The sequence below is a fragment of the Acanthochromis polyacanthus genome, chromosome 19, assembly GCF_021347895.1.
Source record: "Acanthochromis polyacanthus isolate Apoly-LR-REF ecotype Palm Island chromosome 19, KAUST_Apoly_ChrSc, whole genome shotgun sequence".
In the NCBI taxonomy this organism is placed as follows: Eukaryota; Metazoa; Chordata; class Actinopteri; family Pomacentridae; genus Acanthochromis; species Acanthochromis polyacanthus.
In genome coordinates this window covers 21,368,182-21,394,259 of record NC_067131.1, presented here as the reverse complement: position 1 = coordinate 21,394,259, position 26,078 = coordinate 21,368,182, and the positions used below count along the sequence as shown (strand labels likewise).

The following is a 26,078-nucleotide window of genomic DNA, read 5'->3' as shown; positions in this document are numbered from 1 at the left end:
CACACAGCCGTGGTAAAATTACAAGCCTGGAGCTGCAATTAGAACGTGTTTGCCTTTCACTGCCTCAGAAGCACTCTATACGATATCACCAGAATTAAAAAAAAAAGGGTAAAAGTGCTTCAGTCTTGTTCTAGTGGTGTTTGCCAATTGTAACTGGGGTGTCATGTTGATGGAGGCAGCACAAGCATGAAATTTGTTATCGACATACTCCACTGACTATCATAAAATGGGACTGTTGTGTTCCAGTTGTCAATGACTGCCACTGTTTTCCCAATGGTGCATACCACTTGCACACTGGTGGTGCACCAGTCTGATTTCAGCGTGTATTTTCTTACACACTTTGGACTTTAAATACTCATTAAAGGGCATCAACCTTCCATGTGATTGCCATTCATATTTGTCAGTAGGGACCAACTGCACCTTCTAATAGGTTCACTAGGGACACCATCGTCCATTCTGATCACTGATAAACAGAAGGTAACACTGATATAGTATAGTATAGAATAAGGACACCTTGAAATATACAGTGCCTTGTGAAAGTATTCGGCCCCCTTGAACTTTTCAACCTTTCGCCACATTTCAGGCTTCAAACATAAAGATATAAAATTTTATTTTTTTGTCAAGAATCAACAATTGGGACACAATCGTGAAGTGGAATGAAATTTATTGGATATTTTATACTTTTTCAACAAATAAAAAACTGAAAAGTGGGGTGTGCAATATTATTCGGCCCCTTTACTTTCAGTGCAGCAAACTCACTCCAGAAGTTCAGTGAGGATCTCTGAATGATCCAATGTTGTCCTAAATGACTGATGATGATAAATAGAATCCACCTGTGTGTAATCAAGTCTCCATATAAATGCACCTGCTCTGTGATAGTCTCAGGGTTCTGTTTAAAGTGCAGAGAGCATCATGAAGACCAAGGAACACACCAGGCAGTTCCGAGATACTGTTGTGGAGAAGTTTAAAGCCGGATTTGGATACAAAAAGATTTCCCAAGCTTTAAACATCTCAAGGAGCACTGTGCAAGCAATCATATTGAAATGGAAGGAGTATCAGACCACTGCAAATCTACCAAGACCCGGCCGTCCCTCTAAACTTTCACCTGGAACAAGGAGAAGACTGATCAGAGATGCAGCCAAGAGGCCCATGATCACTCTGGATGAACTGCAGAGATCTACAGCTGAGGTGGGAGAGTCTGTCCATAGGACAACAATCAGTCGTACACTGCACAAATCTGGCCTTTATGGAAGAGTGGCAAGAAGAAAGCCATTTCTCAAAGATATCCATAAAAAGTCTCATTTGAAGTTTGCCACAAGCCACCTGGGAGACACACCAAACCTGTGGAAGAAGGTGCTCTGGTAAGATGAAACCAAAATTGAACTTTTTGGCCACAATGCAAAACGATGTGTTTGGCGTAAAAGCAACACAGCTCATCACCCTGAACACACCATCCCCACTGTCAAACATGGTAGTGGCAGCCTCATGGTTTGGGCCTGCTTTTCTTCAGCAGGGACAGGAAAGATGGTTAAAATTGATGGGAAGATGAATGGAGCCAAATACAGGAGCATTCTGGAAGAAAACCTGTTGGAGTCTGCAAAAGACCTGAGACTGAGTCGCCGACCGCGACCTCCTTTAAGCGCAGCCCCGTGTCCGAGGCTTTCAGGCTCCGAATCTCATGGTCGGAAGCCTGCTCCGCCCCCATGCGGGCGTAGTCCAGCCCTAAATGGACTGTGCTGATGAACGCTCTCGAGAGGCAGTCCGCGACCACATTGGACTTGCCAGAGATGTGGCGGATGTCCGTGGTATATTCGGAAATGAAAGACAGCTGCCGCTGCTGGCGGGCAGACCAAGGTTCGGCAGACTTGGACATAGAGAACGTGAGGGGCTTGTGGTCAACAAAGACCGTAAACTCACGGCCCTCCAGAAGGAACCGGAAGTGGCGGACTGCCAGCCAGACGCCGAGCAGCTCCCTGTCGAACGTGCTGTATTTGCGCTCCCTCGGGACCAACTGCCGGCTGAAAAAGGCGAGTGGTTGCCAGGCACCCCTGACCCGCTGCTCCAGCACAGCGCCAACAGCAAAGTCAGATGCGTCGGTGGTGAGGGCGATCGGGGCGCCGGGAGCTGGGTGGGCAAGCAAAGCGGCCTGACACAGCGCAGTCTTAATGTCCTCGAACGCCCTCGACCTCTCGGACGTCCAGTCAATGTCCTGGTTCGGACTCTTGTGCCTAAGGGCTTCGTACAGTGGGCGTAAGATATGCGCAGCCCGTCGGATGAACCGATGATAGAATGTGACCATCCCGAGGAACTCTCGAAGTCCCCGGGCCAAACGTGGGCGGGGAAATCCCGACACGGCCTCCACCTTCGACGGAAGGGGGGCGGCCCCATCTCTATTGATGAGGTGACCGAGGAACTGGATAACCGGCACCCCAAAAACACACTTCGCCGAGTTAATAATGAGGCCGTGCTGGTCCAACCTCGTAAACAGGGTCCGTAGATGAGCCAAGTGCTCCTCCTCGGAAGAGCTGGCGATGAGGATATCATCTAAGTAAACGAAAACAAAAGGCATGTCTCTCAACACTGAGTCCATCAGCCGCTGGAATGACTGGGCCGCGTTCTTAAGTCCAAAAGGCATTCTCAGGAACTCAAACAAACCGAAAGGCGTCACAACCGCCGTCTTCGGAACATCCTCAGGGCGAACGGGAACCTGGTGGTATCCCCGTACCAGGTCCACCTTGGAAAACACCTGTTTCCCCGCCAGGTGTCCAGAGAAGTCTTGAATGTGGGGGACGGGGTAGCGGTCGGGCGTGGTGGCGTCGTTGAGACGGCGGTAATCACCGCATGGGCGCCAACCGCCCTCCGACTTCGGGACCATGTGAAGCGGCGAAGCCCACGGGCTGTCCGAACGGCGGATGATCCCGAGGCGCTCCATGTTGGCGAACTCTGACTTAGCCGCTGCCAACCTCATCGGGTCGAGCCGCCTGGGTCTGGCGTAGATAGGAGGTCCCTCGGTGACGATGTGGTGTTCCACTCCGTGTCCCGTCGCTGCGGCAGAAAAGGTGGGCCGAGTAAGGCCGGGGAACTCACTCAGCAGCTGTTGGTAACTGTCCCCCACAGAGAGCGCGCCGGAAAGGCCGTTGTACGTCCCCACATCTTGGACGCACTCCAGGGAGGAGAAAGTCAGTGCGTCCACCAGGCGCTCGTTCTTGACGTCCACGAGCAACCCGTGGGCACACAAAAAATCAGCACCGAGTAGGGGAAAAGAAACGTCCGCTGCAACGAAGTCCCATGTGAAACGTTGACTGTTGAAGCACAAGTCCACAGTCCTTAAGCCATACGTCCGTATGGGGGCGTCGTTGGCAGATGTTAACGGCGGGCTGTGTGTTCCGCCAGCCGCGTCGTCCGCCGAAGCCGGAATCACGCTCCTCTGGGCGCCCGTGTCACAGAGGAATTTGCGCCCGGAGAGAGTGTCTCTGATGAAAAGCAGCCGGTTCGTTGGACCTGCACTCACGGCCACTACTGAGTGCAGGTCTTGTCGTTTCCCCCCGTGCCGTAGTTGCAAGGGGAACGGCATCTCTTAGCCTTTGCGCCGAAACGTGCGTGGAAGTAGCACAGGCCTGTGCCTGCACGGCTGTCAGTGGTGGCGCGGCTCCTACCGGCGGCGCGTGGCTGCGCGTCGGGGCCAGAACCTCCGGGGCGAAGCGCTGGGTCGCCAAGAAGAATCGGTCCGCCTCTTCGGCCAGCGCGCGAGGCTCCGTGATAGTCGTGTTAGCAAGCGCCGTCTGGACGTGCGGCGGCAAGTGTCTCAAAAACAGTTCGATAAAAAGGAAATTCGGCTCCTCCGCGCCCAGTAGGTTCAGCATCATCTCCATGTGCTCAGAAGGCTTTCGGTCCCCCAAGCCCTGGATAGCCAGGAGACGTCGTGCTCGTTCCGAGCGTGACAGTTCAAAAAGCCGCAGGAGGTAAGCTTTCAGCCCAGCATATTTCTCTTGGGCGGGGGGAGCCGTAATGAAACTCACCGCTCTGGCCGCAGTGGAGCTCCCGAGCGCTGACACGACGTGGTAGTAGCGTGAGTCGTCGTCAGTAATCCCCCGGAGGGCAAACTGAGCCTCCGCCTGCGCGAACCATGTGGCTGCAGACGTCTCCCAAAACTCCGGCAGTCTCAGGATGGCGGGGTTAGCCATGCCGATATGTTCGAAAGTCAGTATAGTCTCTGAAACTTCAGCGGGACTGACGTCGGGGTCACCAATGTAGTGCCGAAGAACAGGAGTCTGAGGCGGAGTGTCAAAAGCAGGTGCTAACCTCTTTACTGACATCAGTTGACAGAATAATGCCACTCAGTACATGTGGAACGTAACTTAACAACATGAAGAGTAACAACCTAAACAGTCCGTGTTCACACACAACCATCACTCCCAACGTTCCGTGGGTGAATTATGTAAACCCACTACAGGGAAAATGTATTTGGATGCCAGATAGGAAACGGGGAGAAGAGAGGGTTCTGACAGAAACTGTCACGCCCCTCTGGCTGCAGCGAGCCGGCTCATTAGAAGCGCAGCCAGGTAAAATTAACAATCAGCGCTCCCATAAAGCCTGGCGCTCTCCACCACTTCAACGCTGCATCATTGATTGAAGGAAACTCTCCGCTGCTCATCTACGTCTGCCCGCTCCGTCCTGCCGGCACCAATCCTCCTGGATCTCCGCCCCAGTCCAACTCCGTTGCCGCCAGGGATCCAAATACCATCAGCCGCCACACTCGTCCCCCTCCACCGGACCGAAGACAGCCGCCGATCCCCGGCTCACCATCCTCGGAACCGAACTCATCTCCAGGTTCACTCCCCTCTCACCTCAGACCCACCTGCCTCCATATTACGTTGTCTACAATAAATTCCCTTTATTGCTTCCATACCTGCCTCGGTGGTGTGTTCCTCTGCACGGGTCCAGCCTTGTGACAGTTTCAGTGTTTTAATAAGTCTGTTGCTTGTCCTGTGAATACTGCTGCTTTAGGAAACACTACAGCTGGAGCTAAGGTTAACGTTTAGGAAAGGGAGCCTGATGAAAAGGAAACATCAGCTCTACCTGATGGCAGGAGGAGTCTGTGAAAGCTGCACCAGTAAAATAGAAGCGACCTGTCAAATTTACACTGGTAGAGACGGCATCTGGGTCCGGATTCGGACCGCGGTCCGCCTTTTAGTGAGCCCTGTTCTCAGTCATACAGCTTCACCGCTTCCTAACACAGAGAAGACAAATTTATGAACGGGAAAGTGAATGTTATGTCAACAAAACATATACATATGTTTGCACATTTTTAAGTGGTTATATGGAAATTCGGGACCTTTTCTAGTGGGTATAAGGTGTATACCTGCGTGTTTACACCCCTGGGTATGCGTATCTTTGCGCATTTTTAAGTGGGTATAGGGAAATTTGGACAATTTTCTCGTGGGTATATGGCGTATACCTGCGTATCACACAGACCCCTGCTTTCTCCCTCCCTCGCTCTCTGTCTCTCTTGCGCGCTTAAAATTATTGCAAATTTCACTCAGTTTGTGATAACTGTGGAGAATAGACTATATAACGGCTCTCATGTCAGGAGCATATTATTTAGGATTTTTCCCAGTAACTAGTTTATGGAGTTAGAACAGTCTCATAATTCACAAATGCACACAGAAGAATTCACAAATGTAAACTGCAATCCACAAATGCACACAGAAGAATTCACACATGTGAACTGGGGTTCACAAATGTAAACTGCAATCCACAAATAAATTAAGAAAGTTCACAAATGTATTTCTGCATTCACAAACTGCTTTTGTGTGTGAATCTTTTTTGAGACTGCTCTGCCGTCAGCTCGATCCACAAATGCATTTTTTTCAACACGGAAGTTTCTGTAGCCAATCAGATGTCTCCCTCCTTTCAGCCAATCACAAAAACTCACCCCACGTGGGGGTGGGTGTACTGTTCAGCCAATCATATGAACGCGTCTGCACAGCGTTATACTTGACCGTGTCATTGGGCTGAAGAGTGAAGTTGCCCGTCGGAGAGACCATGGCGTCTGATGGGGACAATAGACCCTTTATTTGTTTACAAACATTGTGACGTTTTTTGTGGCCGGGGCTTATGCTGGAGGCAAAAGCTGAGCGAGAAGTCAAGCGGGACTGGGAGTATATAGTTTGCGCTGGGAGTTTGCGCTGCAAACTCGAGCATTTTTAACCCGTTAAACTTCAGTGTACCGCCGGCGGTACACTTACTAATTTGCATAGGAATTTAAAGAATGTCCGAAGACTGCAAACGTGATTATATAAACATTATACGCCGATGGAAAGCTTAGATTCTCATGAATCCGCCGGTATAAATCACTTTCAGATGTGATTACCACAGCGGATAATATAAACACATTTGTCCGACAAACAATGAATATCCATCCATCCTTTCTCTGTACACGGCTTCAACATACACAGCACGACTCACATTTCCGGGTTCATTATTACACACACAAAAAAAGATTCCACAAAAAACGGCCATAATCCAACCTTGGACATCCAGATGACACAAGCCAGTAAACTATTTTGTCCAAAACATGTCTTGAAGTCGGTATATAATCCAGGAATCGGTCGTTTTCAAGGAAATACACCTCGCGATGCGCGTCCAATATTCCCTGTATTTCTCGTCATATTTTTTTTATTTACAAATAGAATATTAGCGATTTTTTGTACTGCCATTTTCAGTACAAAAGTGCCCACACTAGTTAGGCATCACGTTATTTCCAGACATGCTGTTTTAAGTTAACCCGCAACATGAAGTATACCTATTTTGTTTTAAAACATTATTTTAAGCTCTGTGCTCTGTTTTCTGTTGTGGAAAGTTATTCTTACTTTGATTTGCTTGTCTGAATAACTAAGGAGAGTATGGACAGCTCTGGTCAAAAGGTCAGTATAGCATTCAGGACCACGAACAGCTCCGCACAGCCTCAGCCGCAGAGACGGCTCCACACGGTCAGTGCGCACAGGGATATTTACCAAATCTGAGTCCTCCTCCCGCCGGCTGACGTTTTATCTTAAAGCATGCACACGCTTTAACATATCGTGCTCACGTTTTAACTTAAACGTGACCACGTTTAAGCAAAGCGTGCCCACGAATAAGTATCTCGAGCGCACGCTTTCGTATTGCGTGCCCACGAATACGTATCTCGTGAGCACGCTTTCCTATCTCGTGCGCACGAATAGTATCTCGTGAGCACGAGTTTTTTTTTTTTTTCGTCCGTGGCACCTTAGGGGCTCCGTAGATTCTTGACAAAAAATTACAATTTTATATCTTTATGTTTGAAGCCTGAAATGTGGCGAAAGGTTGAAAAGTTCAAGGGGGCCGAATACTTTCACAAGGCACTGTACACATTTGTACCAAGGAGCACAGCGTGTTTTTTTTTGTTTGTTCGTTTTTTGTTGGTTAGAGCAAATGGTTTTTGTTGAAAGATCATGATTTTAAGCTAAGATTTAGTTGTTTAAGCTTAGATTTAGTTGTTTCCAGTTTGATGATTGTCTCTGTTTTTACAGTTTCTTGCTCGCATAAATATGAATTAAATGTAAGAAGCAATGCTTGTCAACTGAATAGCAGCAAGGAAGAAAGTGTCACCTGATAGTCAGGGCCGTAGCCAGGATTTTGGAATAGGTGAGGTCCATGATGCGGGCAAGCGCGGCGAAATTTTTCAATGTTTTTTTTAAAATATTTATTTTTATATATATTTTTTAGGCTACAAGTCACACAAGATGTTTGTTGTTTAAATATCTTTTAATGATGTGAAATCAGCATTTTCCAAACAAAAATGTATATTTTTAAAAAAAAACAAATCAACTTGCACATGCATCATCGCCAGGCCTGTCAGTCTGTCGTTGGACATGGTAGATCTAAGCCATGTCTTAAGTCTTCGCATGGCTGAGAATGACCTCTCACAGGCACAAGTCGTCACTGGAAAGGTTAGAAATATCTTCAACATACATTGTATGTTGTCTGATGAGCCAGGCGCTCATCAAAAAAAAAAAAAAAAAAAAAAGCGCCGGACGCGCTCTCCGCTGTGGATAAAAGTAATTAAACTCTTTGATCAGATGATCTGACAGGCCGAACTAGTGCCGAATTATCTAAAAAAATATATATATTGTGGTCACCTTAGTGTAGATGGGCGGGGATGTGGTCTACAAAGTGCTAATAATAAAAACACTAGTTTTTGAACGGGGTTTGGCCCGCTGCCAAGCGCGTCACAGGGCGCATTTGCGGGTACGTGCATCAGCTGATCAAACAGCTTTTCACCGCAACACGCACACAGGCACAAACAGAACACAAAGCCCATGGATGTTTACCACAATTTAAAATTTACAAGCACGTTTCACAGAGAGGTTTCAAGTTTTTATGAGTTTATGTTTTATTCAGTTGGGCATATTTGGCGAAAAAAAAAAAAAAAACTCGGAAAAAAGAGGTGAGGTCCGGACCTCGCTGACCTCATACCTGGCTACGGCCATGCTGATAGTGAAATAACAGTTCTATGCTGTTTTATGTGGCATGCAAACAAAAGTCAGCAAAATCATTATCATGTGCTATATACTGGTTAAACAGCAATGTCATCCAAGTAGAACCAACAACAGACACTAAAACAACAGATACTGGTATCTATCAGCAACAATGCCTTCAATAAGTTGCAAAACATGCAAATATTAAGAGTGACAAATGTGAAATAAGTACCATACTTCCAACAACTACCACATTAGTAGCAAGTTGTTAAAATGAATTTCCTGAAAACCTTCTCACTGACAAATTGATGTACTGAGTGACTTCTGTTTGTCAAGAGCCAGGCCCCATATTGTTTTCAAGTAACCCACGGCACTGCTCTTCATCTGTTCCAATGAACGATTGTGTTTTGATGGTCATTCATTAGGCCGTGTTTAAGTAAAATGAAACACAAAACACAGAGCGGCTGTATTTACCAGACTGTGATGTGTAGTAAGCTATTATTTGTAGCATTTATCATCACTATTTCATTTTCATTGAACTGTAAAAAGTGCTACAGCATCTTCAGGCAACAGTCTAATTCAATCACACAGGCAAAACACTAAATTGTGCACTCTAAGTGTGTTATGATAGACCAGTGCTAGGCAGTGTGAATGGTTGTAAATTGAGAGGTGCTTGGATCAGTACTTGTATGAAAATGAAATACTTCTATCAGCTATGAAAAATGTTCTGCAGGGCCACTTGTACAAACAGTGATATGCACCTAATCCATACTATATTGATGCAGTGTGTGCTACCCGGCTGTTTGACCTTGTCCTTGTGTCTTCCCTCAGGTATGCGTATCCTTGTGAACCTGCTGCTGGACACCCTGCCCATGCTGGGTAACGTGCTGCTGCTCTGCTTCTTTGTCTTCTTCATATTCGGCATCGTGGGTGTCCAGTTGTGGTCCGGTCTGCTCAGAAACCGCTGCTTCGTCGAAGACAACTTTTCCTTGTGAGTTTCACACTGTGTGTATGCTACAATATATTGTTTTGACTGTTCAGTCTTCAGTGCATTTATTGCATTCATTTTAATGCTAACTGAGCATTATATGTAAGTATAAGTGTTGCCCACTCTATCATTAGTGTATTTCCAGAATGCATGCAGTAGTGAAAAGTAGCCAAGCACATAAATTTAAGTACAGTGGTCTATTGCAGTTAAGGCGTACTTGTAGATTACATGCGTTTCTGCTTTTATAAGGTATTATACTTCTACTCCATATCAAAACAGTACAGCATATGAGGCAATACACAGAGCTCCAATAATAATAATATTTTTATGAAGTCCCATTCAGCATTTTCTATACTTTTTGTGCATTAAGTTCACTGTTTATTTGCACTTACACAACCATTCAAAAGTTTAGGGTCATCAAGGCAACTTCATGTTTTCCATGAAAACCCACACTTTTATTCATATGTTAACATAACTGCACAAGGGTTTTCAAATCATCAATTAGCCTTTCAACATGATTAGCTATCAGGATGTACCATTAGAACATGGGAGTGATGGTTGCTGGAAATGGGCCTCTGTACCCCTATGTAGATATTCCATTAAAATCAGTCTTTTGCAGATAGAACAGCCATTTATCACATTAAAAATGCCTTGACTGTTGTCTTCATTGAAAAAAAATGCTTTTCTTTCAAAAATAAGGACATTGCTAAATGACCCCAAATGTTTGAACCGTAGTGTATGTTATTTTAGTAAATTTGTGGTATTAAACCTGGGATCTGTATGGATCCTTATCAATGACTCGACATACTTGTGAACCACAGGTTAATTGCAAACTTTAACCGTCAACTGAAATTCCTACCTAAATTCAGTAGAAGGTTACTTGGGGGGCACAGTCAAGGCCAAAATTTCCTGAACTTCCTCCTATGTAATCGTGCTTGCAGAGAAACACACAGGTAGACAAGCAAATGCCACTGGAAACATACCCCTGCCTTGGCAAGTAATAATGCCCTAAATCTCAATACAGAGTGGTAGCAGCAAGACACAAAGCAGTTTTGTGTTCACACGAAGATGGTGTGTTCAAAGTGTTGCACAGTGACAGTCTTGCAGTATTTGTCTATTTTGTGATTGACTGCACCACTAGTTCCAACCTCCGAGTACTGAGACAGGACTCTGATCACACCCACCTTGTTCTTTTCTTTTTCTTTTATTTTTAAAAATCTCCGCCACACGTCTGCAAAGTTTTGTGACTACATCTTGCACATTTGTGTACCTAGTCTGTTGACAAAGTCTGTTCACAGACAGACAGGTACCATTCAAAAGTTTGTGGTCACTTGATCTTATTTTGGAAAGAAAAGCTTTTTTTTTTTTTCCAATGAGGATAACATTAAATGAATCAGAAATACAGTCTGAACATTGTAAATGTGATAAATGACTATCCTAGCAGGAAACAACTGATGTTTAATGAAATATCTACACAGGGGTACAAAGGCCCATTTCCAGCAACCATCATTCCTGTGTTCTAATGCTACATTATGTTAGCTAATCATGCTGAAAGGCTAATTGATAATTAGAAAACCCTTGTGCAATTATGTTTGCAGATGAATAAATGTGTGAGTTTTCATGGAAAACATGAAATTGTCTGGGTGACCCCAAAAGTTGTGAAACAGGTGATCACAACGATGGCTATGGACAAAAACAATCCTCAAGAGAAAATACTGATGCTACTACATGACCTCATGAATCCATCCATCAATTGTCTATACACTGCGTAATCCTCATTAGGTTAGTGTGTGTGTGTGTGTGTGTGTGTGTGTGTGTGTGTGTGTGTGTGTGTGTGTGTGTGTGTGCTACACATAGACAAACAAGCACACTCATATTCATGGACAATTTAGAATCACCAGTTAATCTCAGCATGTTTCTGGACTGTGGGAGGAAGCCGGAGTACCTGCAGAAAACCTACGCATACACAGGAAGAACATGCAAACTCCATGCTGAAAGATCCCAGGAAGGCCGGGACGTCAACCAAGGATCTTCTAGCAGCAAGGCAAAAGTCCTAACCAACAAGGACTCATTTATATATCTTTGTCTGAATATGGCTGTGATAAACACAGATAAGATTGCAAACAGGTCTACAAAGGTCAAGGTTAATCTACAACACGAACCTTGACCTCACACACTGAACTAAGTCATGTATAAAGTCAGTGAGGTCAGTGATGATGGAGTCTCATCATAGTGATAATGGGAGAGAGACAGGCTCTGGAGTAATGAGAAAGAAAGAAGAGTAATTCCACAGTAGCAGTTAACAGTTTTTTGATACAAAGCAGTCACTTCCCGCTAAATCAGTGAGGTAGACTGGGTCCGACTAACCCACCTTGGAGCTCCAGACGGTAAGAACATCTGGTGCTGCTGGAGCAAATTAGCCTAGCCGCGCTAGACAACCCACGGCAACGAATTTAATTCTCTGCCAGGGTGGGTCTAGTTACCCTCCATAAGGCTCGAGGCTGGATTCTCCTAAAACTGGCCGGACGAATCACCATGAAGTTTAGAGTCAGAAGGCGGGCGTAACGAAGTGACGACAGAGGCGTGACGATTCTGACAGAAACAACCGGCGCACAATAAACAGTTATCTTTTGACTCGGCTTTGGCCACAGCCCTTAAAGATTTGAAGCTAAAATTCAACTTGAAAGATAAACAAAGGACGGCACTTAAGTGTTTCATTGAGAAGAAAGACGTATTTGGACTTATGCCGACGGGATATGGCAAATCCTTAATATACCAGTTGGCTCCGCGGCTCCACTGGTTGGGAAGCTAATGGGACTTAGCAACAATCCGCCGGTGCTCTCGGAACTACGTCAGCCTATTCGTTGCGTTGATTTGTTGTATATCTACCCAATTGCTGCAGAGGGATTTGATAGACAACCTTTTAGCCCGCCTCCCTCCCTGTCGACCTTCCCTAGACCCTTGTGCCGTCAGAAACATGGATGTAGCATGGCTAGGCTAGGAGCAAATAGCATCTCAAATTTTCATTTTTTTCTTTCCTCCATCGATCATATGCAGTTCTTACACAGCCACACCAAGATTGTCTCGCTAGCCAATATCCGCGTTGTCGTCGTGAGTCATTGATGGGAAAGTGCCTTTTTTTCTGGGAGGTGAGGGGTGGGGAGGTGTGGTCAGGTGGGACAGGAAATAGGTCCGACTTTAAAACGTAAAAATGCATCCTTAGTTCATTCTTAGTATTTCTAAAATGGCTTTTTGTCGAAGCTCACATACCATGTTGTCCATGGTATGTGGAACATGGGCACCCATGACTTTTTCATGTTCCCTGCGTCATCCTGGCTTCATTACTCACTATAGGTTTTATGACACCTCATAGCTGTAATTTAAGTTCATACATAATGGCTTTGGTGAGCAGACAGATTTTTTTTTTCATCATGGTCATTTTTTTTAGATATTCTTCTTATATCTGGAAAGCCTGTATCTTTGTATTGGATGAATGGCATATAAGCCTGTCCCTATCCGTGTTCAAAGTCACAAACATATCTCTTTTAATGTCTGCTGCCATTTTTCTTCAACTCATGTTGCTGATACATATTTTAGGAACCTAGCAACAGCTGGCAGCAGGGCTGACAGTAACCCTTTATTAGACTGATTGAGAATATTGGAGAGCACCCAGCAGGAACCACATGCCACATTCTGGTGTGATGAATGAAACGTGTAATATACTGAGTTCATCAGTCCAATAAGTGCTCTTGTAGATCATCCCAAAGTGTGAAACAGCTTTTATCATGCATAAATAAGAGAGTGTGAAGTGGTCTTGAAGTGGCAATGGCCTGGTTTCACGAAATACATGGCGCTACTGTGCAAACAATAAAACCCCTGAATGTGCTGAATGTGTGTTGACTGACAAGCCAGATATTAGACAATCACCAGACACCAATTATTCCAGACAGCAGAGTGCTCAGGAAGAAATATGCCAAGAGGTGTTATAACAAATACGTGACACAGGGGTCTTCTCAGGTTTTTGGCCCAAGGTTTTTCAACACAATTACAGCTGGCTTCACTGATTAGTTCCTCTTATCTGTTTGAAGGAGTGCTAATCAGTGAAATCAGCTGCGGCTGTATTTAAATGAACTTGAAGCCTGCAGATTTTGGGCTTCTGAAGATCTTTTGAATCTACTTAAAAATTCTGCCCAGTCTATGCCAGAATCCAAAGGCAGAATCGTTAGATCATAAAAAATGGTCAGCCATTAACTGGCGTTGAGTTGCCAATGAAAACAGGCCGCAGTTAAATAATATTGGAAAAAGATGAATCCCCAAAGACAGACTTATCCCTTTCTTTTTTTTTTTTCTTGGCGGAACCAAGATGATGGTCGTATTTTAAACTCAAATATCCTTGTGCCAAAATCGTGTGTGGTTTTGCTTAATTTAATTCTGGGGCTGCACAGTGGCTTGGTGGTTAGCACTTTCACTTGCAGCTAGAAGATCCACGGTTCACATCCCCGCCTTCCTGGGATCTTTCTGAATGGAGTTTGCATGTTTTCCATGCATGTATGCAATTATGTTACCGTATAAATAAAAGTGTGAGTTTTCATGGATAACATAAAATTGTCTGGGTGACCCCAAACTGTTGAATGGTACTGTATATCTCATATATCATTATATGTCTTTGTTTATTGTGTGGTTTATCCCTTTTTCAGCAAAGAAATTACAATAAAAATTCAAATGTGGAAAGGTAGAGTGTCTGAAACAAAAACTGTATTGTATGTTGTTCTTGTGTTGGAATATAAACCAGATGGTTGCTGTCACTAGATAATTTACAGGATCATATTATCAATATGACATCATTGTATCATGTTTTTTAAGTATCACAGTTATTGTTAATACCGGTATATCACAGGCAACCAGTTCACAACTTAAGCTGCCTAATGGTGATATTTAAATAATTCAAGACAATCTTGGGGAATGAAGCAAAGTCATTCTGTATTTGCCAGTGGTGACCACAGAAGCCACCTCTGAGTTACATCTAACTTTAAGGGAAGTGTTTGATAGACTGTGTAAAAAAAAGAAAAGAAAAAAAAGTGAGTCCATCTCTTAGAGAGACCAATAATAATCCAGAATCCACGAGCATCCTACTGCCAGTTCAGTTGTTTTAACTGTGTCAGTTTTCAGAGCATCTGTTTTAATTAGTGTGGTGTAAAAATCCATATTAACCAATTTCCTACAATATTGTCTCTTTCACCTCGTACAAGCCCTCTTTCTGTAGAGCTGGGAAAATACTACCACACTGAAAATGACGATGAGAGTCCCTTCATCTGCTCTCAGCCCCGAGAGAACGGCATGAGGGACTGTGGCTCAGTTCCCAAACTGTACGAGGAGAGGGGCATGTCCAGGTTGCAGTGTAACATGGACATGTACTATTACAACAGCACAGACAACACCACCTGTGTCAACTGGAACCAGTACTACACCAACTGTTCTGCTGGTCCCATCAACCCCTTCAAGGGAGCCATCAACTTTGACAACATCTGCTATGCCTGGATTGCCATCTTTCAGGTAGGTCGACTGATAACAGCTGTAAGCTGTGGATAAAAAGCTGGACTGAAAAAGCAGACAGATTTTAAAAGACCAGATCAAATTAACATTTGTTGTAGAGGTGAGGATCCACTATGGTTTGGCTGATGTGCAATCATGTAATACAAAAAGAGGCAAAGAAGGATAAAAGAAGCCTAATTGCCCCAGTAGCTCGTGTATCACACAAACAGGGCTTACAGGATTACCAGGTCACCACAGTCATACCACCAGACTGCAGGCTCATTTTTCCTTGCAATTTGTTTGCTATCTCTACATCCTCTGAAACATCTTTTGTCGGAGTGTTCATTCATCGCTGTCTAACTGAGGGGGGTTATTTTAGAGGACGAAAGCCAGATTGGAGATGAGTTTCCCCAATAAGTCTGGCTTCTGCTATGGTTTGCCTGTGTGAGGTGAAGCACACAAGAGAAATGTTGAGGATTAGTCTTTTGCTGAGTCTCCGATTTGGAACACTCTGGACTGTGAAATACGGTCTCTTTCAATTCCTATTTTTAATTCTACTCTGTCTGGCTTCTTTCCTGTTTCTATTGTTTGATCTGTTTATCTCTCTCCTTTACTGTCCATATTCCTTTCAGGTGATTACCCTGGAGGGCTGGGTGGACATCATGTACTTTGTGATGGACGCTCACTCCTTCTACAGCTTCATCTACTTCATCCTACTCATCATTGTAAGTGACACTTCGTGGTGCCACCAGCTGTGTGGCTGCCAATGACTGAACAAGCGGATCAACTAGGGGATGGGTGAATCCACTGAGGATGTGTGAATAACAATGCCATCTACCCCTCCTCTGTCCTTAGATCGGCTCATTCTTCATGATCAACCTGTGCCTGGTGGTCATCGCGACCCAGTTCTCAGAGACCAAGCAGAAGGTGAGCCAGCTGATGAAGGAACAACGAGTGCGCTTCATGTCCAATGCCAGCACTCTAGCGTCCCTGTCCGAGCCGGGCTCCTGCTATGACGAGCTACTCAAATACTTGGTTCACATCATCCGTAAAGGTGCCAAGCAAGTGGCTCATATCTGCAGGTTCTTGGCTCGTCGTGCTGGGCTCAACATTGCTGCCTCGCCCCCAGCCACAGAGCCCCAGCGCAGCCAAAGCCAGAGGAGGAGGAGAAAGCCCTCCAGGCAGGGATCCATGACAGTTCATCATATGGTGCAGGTGCACCATCATCACCACCACCACCAACACTACCATCTAGGGAATGGTAGCGTGAGGGGTGGGAGCTTCAGGGGTCTGGAGAGTAGAGATGTGGAGGCTGGGACTCAAAGCAACAACAGAGGTGCTGTTACACCAACCACTGGCAGTGGGCATCTTGCTTTGGCGCTGCCCTCCTCAGTAACAGCAGCAACCTCCGATACAAACCTTGCCACTTTGTACAATCCTGCAGATTCATCTTCAGTTTGCAACACAGAAATGCTTCGCTGTGTTCCTTCACCCACCAATACCAGAACAACTCCAGGCTCCCTTTCCCTGGCTCCAGTTCCCATGTTGAGGGCCATGAAGAGGAATTCTGTCCCCTTTGCTGCTCCAGGGCCCAAGAACTACCCCACCCTCCAGGCTCGAGCCCTTGCAGAGTCTAGGCGAGGGAGCACCCTGACCAATATCAGCTTAAACTTCAATATTCCACCCATGCCCTTGGAGAGACGGCCATCAACTCTGGTGGACACTCATAATCCAACAGGTAGACACACAACAAACATACAGAGCTAATGTCACACATATACTGATTAAAACCAGGGATAGTTTGATTAGCTTCATTCTTTACATGTCCTCTGTGTTAACTGTGGTCTATGGTTTGCATTGCTGGGCTTAGCAAAAACCTGGAAATGGAAAATTACAAGAACATCTCATTTACTCACAATCAGTGTTTAATTTCTACATCAGGGTTCAAGCTTATTAAGTGACACAGCACAAGAAGTGTTCTTTTTCTGCAACAACCTATTTGATGCAGTGTGGTATCAATTTGTTGTGACTAAGCCTCAAGCTGTAATGCTATTTTTTGTGACAGACAGAAAGAGTGCTAATTACGGTCAATAAATGTTAATCCCTCATGTCCATTTTTGCGGCCAGCTTCGTTTTCTCTTGGCCAAGTTTCTAAAAGGCTTTGGACTCAGCAAAAATCAGGCCTGGTCTGTTAAGGTTATACAGATCGTGGAAAATTTGACTTTCAGCCAGACAGGCCACAGCACAGCCTGTAGAGACAAGACATTACTCATACAGCACACACTGCCCATCACCATCAAACACACTCCCTCTGATACACACGCAACTGTACGAAAATGTTGTTATTCACAATAGATTTCTGTCACTGGATTTGACAATTTGTCCAAACATCTTCATTTTTGTAATTTATCACAATCACACTGATTTCACTGCAATACCCTTCTCTTTGTCTCAGCCTCGCCATCTGACCTTTCTTACCCGACTGCAGCTCAGCTCTCCTGCCAGCTGTCGGTTCGTGACCTCAGCATCACAAGCAGCGCCATGGACACAGCCGCTCTGACATTGGACCCTGAGAGCTGCCCTTACTGCGCAAAGGCCCTTGCCAACGAATTGGAGGGTGGCACAGACGGCAATGAGACGCCTGGTGACTCAGATAGTGATGGGGTTTACGAGTTCACCCAGGACCTTCACCAAAGGGACAGGAGAGACAGTCGGCAGCCCAGGAAGAAGCACCCAAGGCTGGGGAAAACGGTGGCCAAGGTGGTTCACTTCTGGAGGCTGGTGTGCGACACATTCCGAAAGATTGTGGACAGCAAGTACTTTGGTCGAGGGATTATGATCGCCATTCTGATCAATACGCTGAGCATGGGGATCGAGTACCATGAGCAGGTTAGTGTTTATGTGTGCTTCTGAATGTTTTATTAACAGAAGTATGAGTCTGGTGAGTTGCTACTGGATGGTGCGCCAATGGAGTAGCGAAGCTAAGTGATTGCATGGAGTTCACACTGGGACTTATACACTGAACCGTAATAGACAGACAGATGAGGCATAATGAAAGATAGTAGGAGAGTGTTCGTTTAACTTATGGATCCTTTGTGGATGTGTGTGTCATCGTGTGTGATTGTGAAAGCAAAACTGCTCCCGCAGGCCCAACTGGAATTCCTGATGTCTTTCTTTGGTCTCATTTGTTTACACAAGCATAATTACAGCCATGTGTGAGAGAGAGAAAGCAGAAAGAGAGACAGACTATGAGAGACAGAGAAAAAGACAGAAAGAAGAGAGAGAGTAACAGGGGTGATTTAACGACTGTGGAAGGCCCAACAACATCTGAAGGATATTTTCTTGCTCGTTCACTCTCAGTCTAGTTTGTTATTCCCGTGCTTCCTTCTCTTTGACCCAATTTACAGCTGATATTAACATGCAATCTGCATCATGATTACTTAGCTGGATGAGGAAAAATGCATGTTAATGTAAGGTGTAAATGCATGCAGCATGCTAAGAACCACATCTGGAGATAGTCTGACACTCAGTGTGGTCAGATGTCAACCAGGTGTGTTTCCAATCTGTTTGAAAGGAAACAAATCTGCTGAACATGTGGAATGGTCACCTATCCCCACCTCTTCCTGAAGTCTCATGCTGCCACCTGGGACCTTATCAGCGGTAAAAGAAAATACAGCAGCATCTTCTCCCCTAATCTCATGGCCCGGTCACACCGCCCGAACTTTGTTGGAGCGTTCCTGGAGCGGTGAAAAAAGTTCATCACCGCTCGTAACCGTTCACCACCGTTTAACAGAAGTTGGCCCTCGTTAAAGCAACGCCGTATACGCTCGGCCACTGCTGATATATCTGGAGGGGCCCTCCTACCGCTCCGAAAGTTTTGACCTGGACAAAATATTGCGAGCGGTGAGGAGGGGGCAATTTTCCACCCCGGCAAAGTTCACCCCCGCTCCACCAATGCCCAGTCAAAGTTTGGCACCGCGAGACGCAAGTTCGTGGACGCTTGGGTCCGCTAGGCCAACGCAGAAATCTTGAACGCTGGACCACCGCTGTTTCGCCAGCGTTGCCCGGGCGGCGATTAAACGTGGCACAAACTTCGGTGGAGCGGTTGTAAGCGTTTTACGAGCGGACACGGGGTTGCTGGAACGGTGTCGGGTGTTGAAGCAGCGATCCATGGCGGCGATGAACTTTGGTTTGGCGTTGGTATAGAGGTGTCGGAGCGGGACCAGAATTTGGCTATAAATACGGGGAGAAATGACCAGGAGCTCATTTGGAATCGAGCTGCCGTTGAGTTCAGACCTCATCTATATCGAATTTGCTCAAAGTTACAGTAAAACTGTATCACCATGGATGCTGAGAGACTTGCTATGATTGGTGCACTAGTCCAGCAGCAGAATCAGAACCTCCTCAGATTGCAACAAGCTGTTGACAGAAGGAGAAGAGAGAGAAGGAGAGACAGAGTTGTGTGGGTCAGACAGTGGATACTGAGAAGGCCTGAACATGGACTGTATGACAAGCTGATGGTGGAGCTGAGGAATGAGGATCCATGAGCCTTCCAGCAGTAAAATACATAACGGTATTTTTTCACAGTTGTTAAATATTTCTTGACACAACCAGTGGGCCACATCTATTTACCTGACTCCATTGCTTCAGCCGCTATACCAACGCTCGCGTCACCGCTAAACCAACGCTCGCTACCGCTAAACCAATGCTAAAGCAATGCCGGCTTCAGCGGTGCACCGCTATTCCAACGCCCGTGTTTTCGATTTTTTTTTTCCTATTTTGTGCGCGGTGACGAGCGTTGTCGAAATTCGGCCCCCCCTCCCTACCGTTCAAGGAACGCTCCAGCAAAGTTCGGGCGGTGTGACCGGGCCTTCAGCATGAATGTTTGTGGAAAAGTCTGTCAGCCCCACCCTGCTAATTAGCACATTAAAATCTTTTAAAGTAGGCAGAAATGCACCTCATGTGGTGTATTTAAGCATAAAGTTGAATAAGGCAGATCTGACGTAAGGCTGTAATGTCTTGATGGCACAGAAGATCAAGCAATGAAGGAGGTGAGAAAACAGGACGGGTGGGAGTGACTGGTGTAAAACATGTCATATTATAGTCTATGGTGCAAAATCATATCTTTGTTCTCTCTCTGTGGCTCAAGCATGTTATATCAAGACACCTCGATGTGCCATACATGTGACATATTTTCTGCTGTGGCAAGGTCAGAGAAACATGCTGGCTTACATACTGCAAAATAAGGATGTAATAGAACATTCAGCTAATTTTGGCTTACTGTATTTGACATCTGCACAGTGGTATAGTGGTTAGCACTTTCGCCTTGCAGCAAGAACATTCCCGGTTCAAATCCTGGCGTGGGCCTGGGATCTTTCTGCGTGGAGTTATCATGTTCTCCCTGTGCATGCATGGGTTCTCTCCGGGCACTCCGGCTTCCTCCCACAGTCCAAAAATATGCTAAGGTGAATTGGTTACTCTAAATTGCCCGTAGGTGTGATTGTGAATGTGATTGTTTGTCTGTATATGTAGCCCTGCGACAGACTGGCAACCTGTCCAGGGTGTCCCCTGCCTTCGCCCGAGTCAGCTGGGATAGGCTCCAGCACCCCCCGCCGCGACCATAGTGAGGATAAAGCGGTGTATAGAGAATGAATGGATGGATGGATGAATCTTTTGTTGGCATGCTACATAGTATGATAGTAAAGGAATTAGAACATATCCTAAATCATGGGAACGCAACAACCAGACGGAAGGAATGTCAAAGGAAAAACACATTTTTCTGACAGTCAGTGCCAATAGCAATCTGACGGATTGGTGCAGTCACGGTGGCAGCCCTGTCAACTTAAAATAATGCTTGTATCTAACTTATTTGCATTAAAATATATATGTTTTGTGGAAAATGCAAAGCTGCCAGGGAGAAAATGTGTAAGTTGAAGGTATTTGCATACTGTTCACTGTCATTTGTAGTCCCTTCGGTACCTGCTCCAGCCAGCCAAAGTGTGATGAATGTTTTTACTGCTGTGGTTAGGCAATTGAAAGCACTTGGTTAAGTTTAAAGAAAGATCACGGTCATAGAAAAAGTAAACATTGATTTTAAGCACAAGACCTGCTCCAAGGAACCACCCGAGAGATTTTATGCATGATGGGCCTTTGATGAAGTCCAGGCTTTTTGGCCCATTTTTGCAGAGTATGACATTCAGAAGATTTAAGAGTGTTACACTTTTGATACATCTGCAAAGGAATATGCAATGATCTGGGTCCTTTGTCCTGTGTAGTACGGTAACAATGCACTGGAGGAACTATTACCTTTGGGACAGTTCCTTTAACTTGCATGTCATGTCCACCATAGTCTTCTGCTTTGAATCCTGAAATGCCCATTTGCTGTAGTTATCAGTGGTGAATTCCCTCCAGTAATCATAACTTACATTTCACTTGCGCTGTTATTAAAAATCCTGCGACAGACTGGCGACCTGTCCAGGGTGTCCCCTGCCTTCACCCGAGTCAGCTGGGATAGACTCCAGCACCATCCACGACCCTAGTGAGGATAACGCGGTGTATAGAGAATGGATGGATGGATGTTATTAAAAATGTGCTTTCATCACACAGTATTCTCCTCTGATCTTCTTGTGGTGGTTTGTAGAAAGAGAATAAAGCTGTTTGCCAAGTGCAGGTTTCAGCTTTGAGATATTTGTTTGAGGCCATTGTGTTGGCTGTTGTGTTTTTGGCATATGTAATTTGGTGTGAAGTTATATAACACAAGTAAAGTAAGTGACACAAGCCATGTGTTTGTGTGTGTAGGTGTGTGGTAGGAGACAGAAGCCTAGCCAGGCTTTTCAGGGTTACTTTCGGTCCCTGACCCAGTGCCTATAAACACATCCAGATGCCAAACATCCTCAGCACACAAAAACACACTCACTCTCTCTCTCTCACACATACACACAGAGAAGGTTTTATAGCTTTCTCGTCTTGACCTTTCTACCATCCCTTTTTTCCTGACTTTCCCCCTTGTGTTCCTGCTCAGTTTTTTTTTGTTCTTTCAGTTCTGCTTCATCTTCCTCTTTTCCTCCTCCCTTGTTGACTGCTTTTTACCTCTTGCTCCTTTTTATTCACCTTTATGTCCTTCATTTCTTCACAAATCCATTCTGCCTCTATTCTTTCTTCTACAAATTTCCTCACTCTACAAGTTTTTCTTTTCTTTCTCAAGTTTTCTCTCCTAGTTAGGGTAACATGGATCCCTCCAGCCTCCAGACAGGCTGTGCAAAACTTTAGTGAGACACTCCATTGATTGCAAACCCATCAACATCCAATAGACACAGGATCAAGAAGCTTCTGATGTCTGTATAACCTCACATGGAGATGAGACTTCAGTTTCCGTACATCCTTCAGCCAAGTTCTCTCCTGGAGTTTAATGTATCCTAAGTGGTCACACTTTTACTGTAAAAGCAGTTTCAAGACTAGAAAAAGTTTTATATTTTCACTGACTGTCTTCAGTGCAATACATTATTAAATTAAATATTTTCTCAATTAAAACTTAGACTGAGATGATGACTAAAAATACACCGTGCACAAGCGAATCCCACTGCAGAACCTCCTCACCGGACAATCAGTTATTGAAGTCCCCCCTCAGGTCTCCGGTTTCTGGACTAGCAGTGCTAGCACTGAGCTACACTGCACGTCTACGTAGATCATGTGACCGACTGAGGGTAGATCTGAATGATTGTTATTTTTTATTATTTTGGGCCTCAAATACTTTTACACACACACACACACACACACACACACACACACACAAAACTACATAAAATTAAATAAAATTAAAAAAAACAACTTTGAAAAAAGGGCACTTTGGGAAACACGGGGCAAAAGAGGCAAGGGCTTCAGCCCCGACACCCCCCCACCCACCACCCACCACCCACCACCCACCCGCACATGCCTGCTTACCACATCTTTAATGTACTTAGGATTGACAAATCCCTTAAATGCTGACCCAGTTACTAAAACTCCAGCAGAGCCTCTCAGGACTATTTTATCTTTTAATGTTTACACTAGAAGTGGGAAGGTGTCCTGTTGTGCTGACATTTGCTGCCTGCCAAATGCTTTTATAAAAATATAATAGAACATATAGATTTTATGTTTGACTGTAACTTGTTTCAGTGTGATGTATTTTCTATTACTGTGGCACACAACTGTGGCACTATGCCAGTTTTCACTCTCCACCTCCACTGTAGAAATTTGGCAAAATGAAAACAATGTTTATTAGCAAGAACAAAGCACAACCTCCATGCAGCTTTCCAGCACACGCGATTTTTACAAGAATCATTTGAAACATTTGCTTTCAAGTCTGACAGAATGTAAACACAGAGTTTTGTAACATTAATAAACATAGACCCTATGTCTGTGTTTATTAACGGCTAAGGTGGTATTTCACATCCCCAAAATCTGTGCCTCCACTGATCAGGGTTGATCATGGGTGTACATCCTGGTTGTCCTGTCTGTTCAGCTGTTGCAGCGTCGCTTGTGGCTAAGGAGACCTACGCAGAAAGACAATTTCTGTCGCAAAAGTCACATTTGTGTGTGGTCTCTGGTCAGTTGGGGTTGTTGCATTCCTTTCTGCGGGCCCTCTGTTCTGCTTCTGTGTTAGTCAGCTTCTCTTCCCCTGACTTGAGGTGTTGATTCTGGGTGCTTTTCCACCTCGCATGGTCGGGTGCAAGGTCCTCCCAGGACTCAGTGTTGATGTCAAGTGCCTTCATGTCTTTCTTGCAGACATCCTTGTAACACAGCTAAGGTGGTCTTTTATGGAAAGCCTTTTGAGCATTTATTCCACATCCTTGATATCAGACATTAGTTTTCTTCACTAGTTCGGTCTTTGTCAGCACTAGTTGGACATTCAGCCACACTAGTTATGCACTTTGCTGTACTAGTTGGACAAAAAATCTGACTATTCAATCATTTTCAGCAGCATGTTAACTAGTCAAACATGGATGCTCCTCACTAGTAAACTAGTGACCTATGATTTCCTTCACTAGTTAACTAGTAAGGACCAAAACAGCCACTAGTTAACTAGTGAAGACCAAAATACTGTCTAGCTAACTAGTAAAAGCCTCTTGAAGTCTAAATTTTTAACTAATGAAGCTCAAAAGTTGTACTAGTTAACTAGTGACGCCTCAAATATCCACTAGTTAACTAGTGAGACATTTTGACTTCACTAGTTTAACTAGTGAGGTCCAAAATGTTCACTAGTGAAACTAATGAATGCCAAAGTGCTCACTAGTTAACTAGTTAGACAAAAAACTAACGAGGAGGTGGGTAGAAAGTCTGCATCCAGGATTCCTATTGGCTCTACAGTTAAAATACACCAATCAGGATTCAGATTTTGTCATTATGCTACCCAAATCATTTGCATGTTTTATACTAGTTGACAAGTTGCCCTGAGAAATTGCAGCTAGTTAACTAGGAGCTGCCTATTATAGGCTACATGTTGACTAGTGAATGCAGAAACCCAGACTACTTTACTACTTAGTTTATTTTGACCTTACTAGTTGTCTAGTGAGGCTCAAAATGTTTACTAGTTAACTAGTGAATGTCAAGATATACGCTTGTTACACTATTTGGGCTCATTTTGACCCCACTAGTTAACTAGTGAAACATATGTTTTCTTACTAGTAAACTAGTTGGGTCCAGAGTGAGTCACTGGTTCAGTAGTGACACTGATATTCATCTCACTAGTTAACTAGTGGAAGACATTTTGCCTCACTTGTCAGGCTCTATACTGAACTTGCACAGACTTTGACTGAACATGTTTGATAAAATTGTTTACTAGTTGATATGCGCACACAACTAGTTAACTAGTAAGATGATAAAATTTGACTAGAGACATGTTTGCCAGTTACAACACTTCACAAGTTCACTACTTGTTTTCACGTCAACTAGTAAGCGATTTTGTGAAACTAGTAAGATGTAAATGTCAACCAGTATGCCATAAACATGAACTAGTGTGCCAGAAATCCCTACATGTTAGAGAAATGTTGTACTAGTTGTGTACAGTCGCTAACTAGTGCTGCGTAAGGCTCAGCTAGTTAAAGGAAAAGCCCAACATGTAGGGAAAATGTCAAACATGTTAAATCAAAGTTTGTAAACGTTCATTTCTGAGTCTGACTTGTGAGGCAATATGCCTTTGACTAGTTAACTATTGAAATGAACATCAGTGTCACTTGTTAAATAGTGACTCACTCTGGACCCAATTAGTTTACTAGTAAGAAAACGTGTTTCACTAGTTCAGTAGTGAGGTCAAAATGAGCCCAACTAGTGCAACTAGTGGATACCTTGACATTTACTATTTAACTAGTAAACATTCTGAGCCTCACTAGTTAACTAGTAAGGTCGAAAAGATCCCAACTCGTTAACTAGTGGACATTTCATGCCTTACTAGTTAACTAGTGACCAATTTTTAACCTGACGAGTTAACAACTAAGGGTAGAAAAATCTTACCTAGTGAAACCACTGCGCATTTGGCCCTTACTAGTTAACATGTAAACTGCAACATGTGACATTAATGTCTCTAGTGCAACACAAAGATCAACATGGTCACTCGTGGACTGCATGCAAATTAGGCAGGCGGGATAAGAATTTTGACTGGTCAGTATTCAGATTGTATGATGTGTAGCTTTAACCCATTAGAACCCAGATGCAATATTGAACAATATTAGTATAGCTAGACAGATACTTAATGTATATATGTATGTAATATATATTCAAGTGTGTAAGATTGTCATAAATTTTTAAAATGTTTTAGAGCTGATGATTTATTGACAGCTGCAGTTTGTGATGCAATTGAACTCAACCATCTCATTCTCAGTTCTATCATTTCTATCCACAAAACCTTTTCAGAAACTGATTGCTGAAAAAATATTAAACCTTCACGAGGACACCTCATAAACAGGGATGGATGGTTTACAGCTTTATTATTAACATTACTAAAATACATTGGTCTACATTCTACATACAGTGGGTATAAAAAGTCTACACACCCCTAGCCAGGTTTTTGTGATGTAAAGAAATGA

The 26,078-nt window shown here is 44.3% G+C and overlaps 1 protein-coding gene across 1 annotated transcript in view; it reads left to right on the top strand.

Annotated features, from left to right (window-relative positions):
• Positions 1-26,078, top strand: part of cacna1g (calcium channel, voltage-dependent, T type, alpha 1G subunit) — a 695,215-nt gene that overhangs the window by 351,059 nt on the left and 318,078 nt on the right. The window contains 5 exon segments of the mRNA XM_051939241.1: positions 9,330-9,489; positions 14,736-15,039; positions 15,651-15,743; positions 15,874-16,756; positions 17,474-17,907. Coding sequence (XP_051795201.1) covers positions 9,330-9,489; positions 14,736-15,039; positions 15,651-15,743; positions 15,874-16,756; positions 17,474-17,907 — 1,874 coding nt within the window.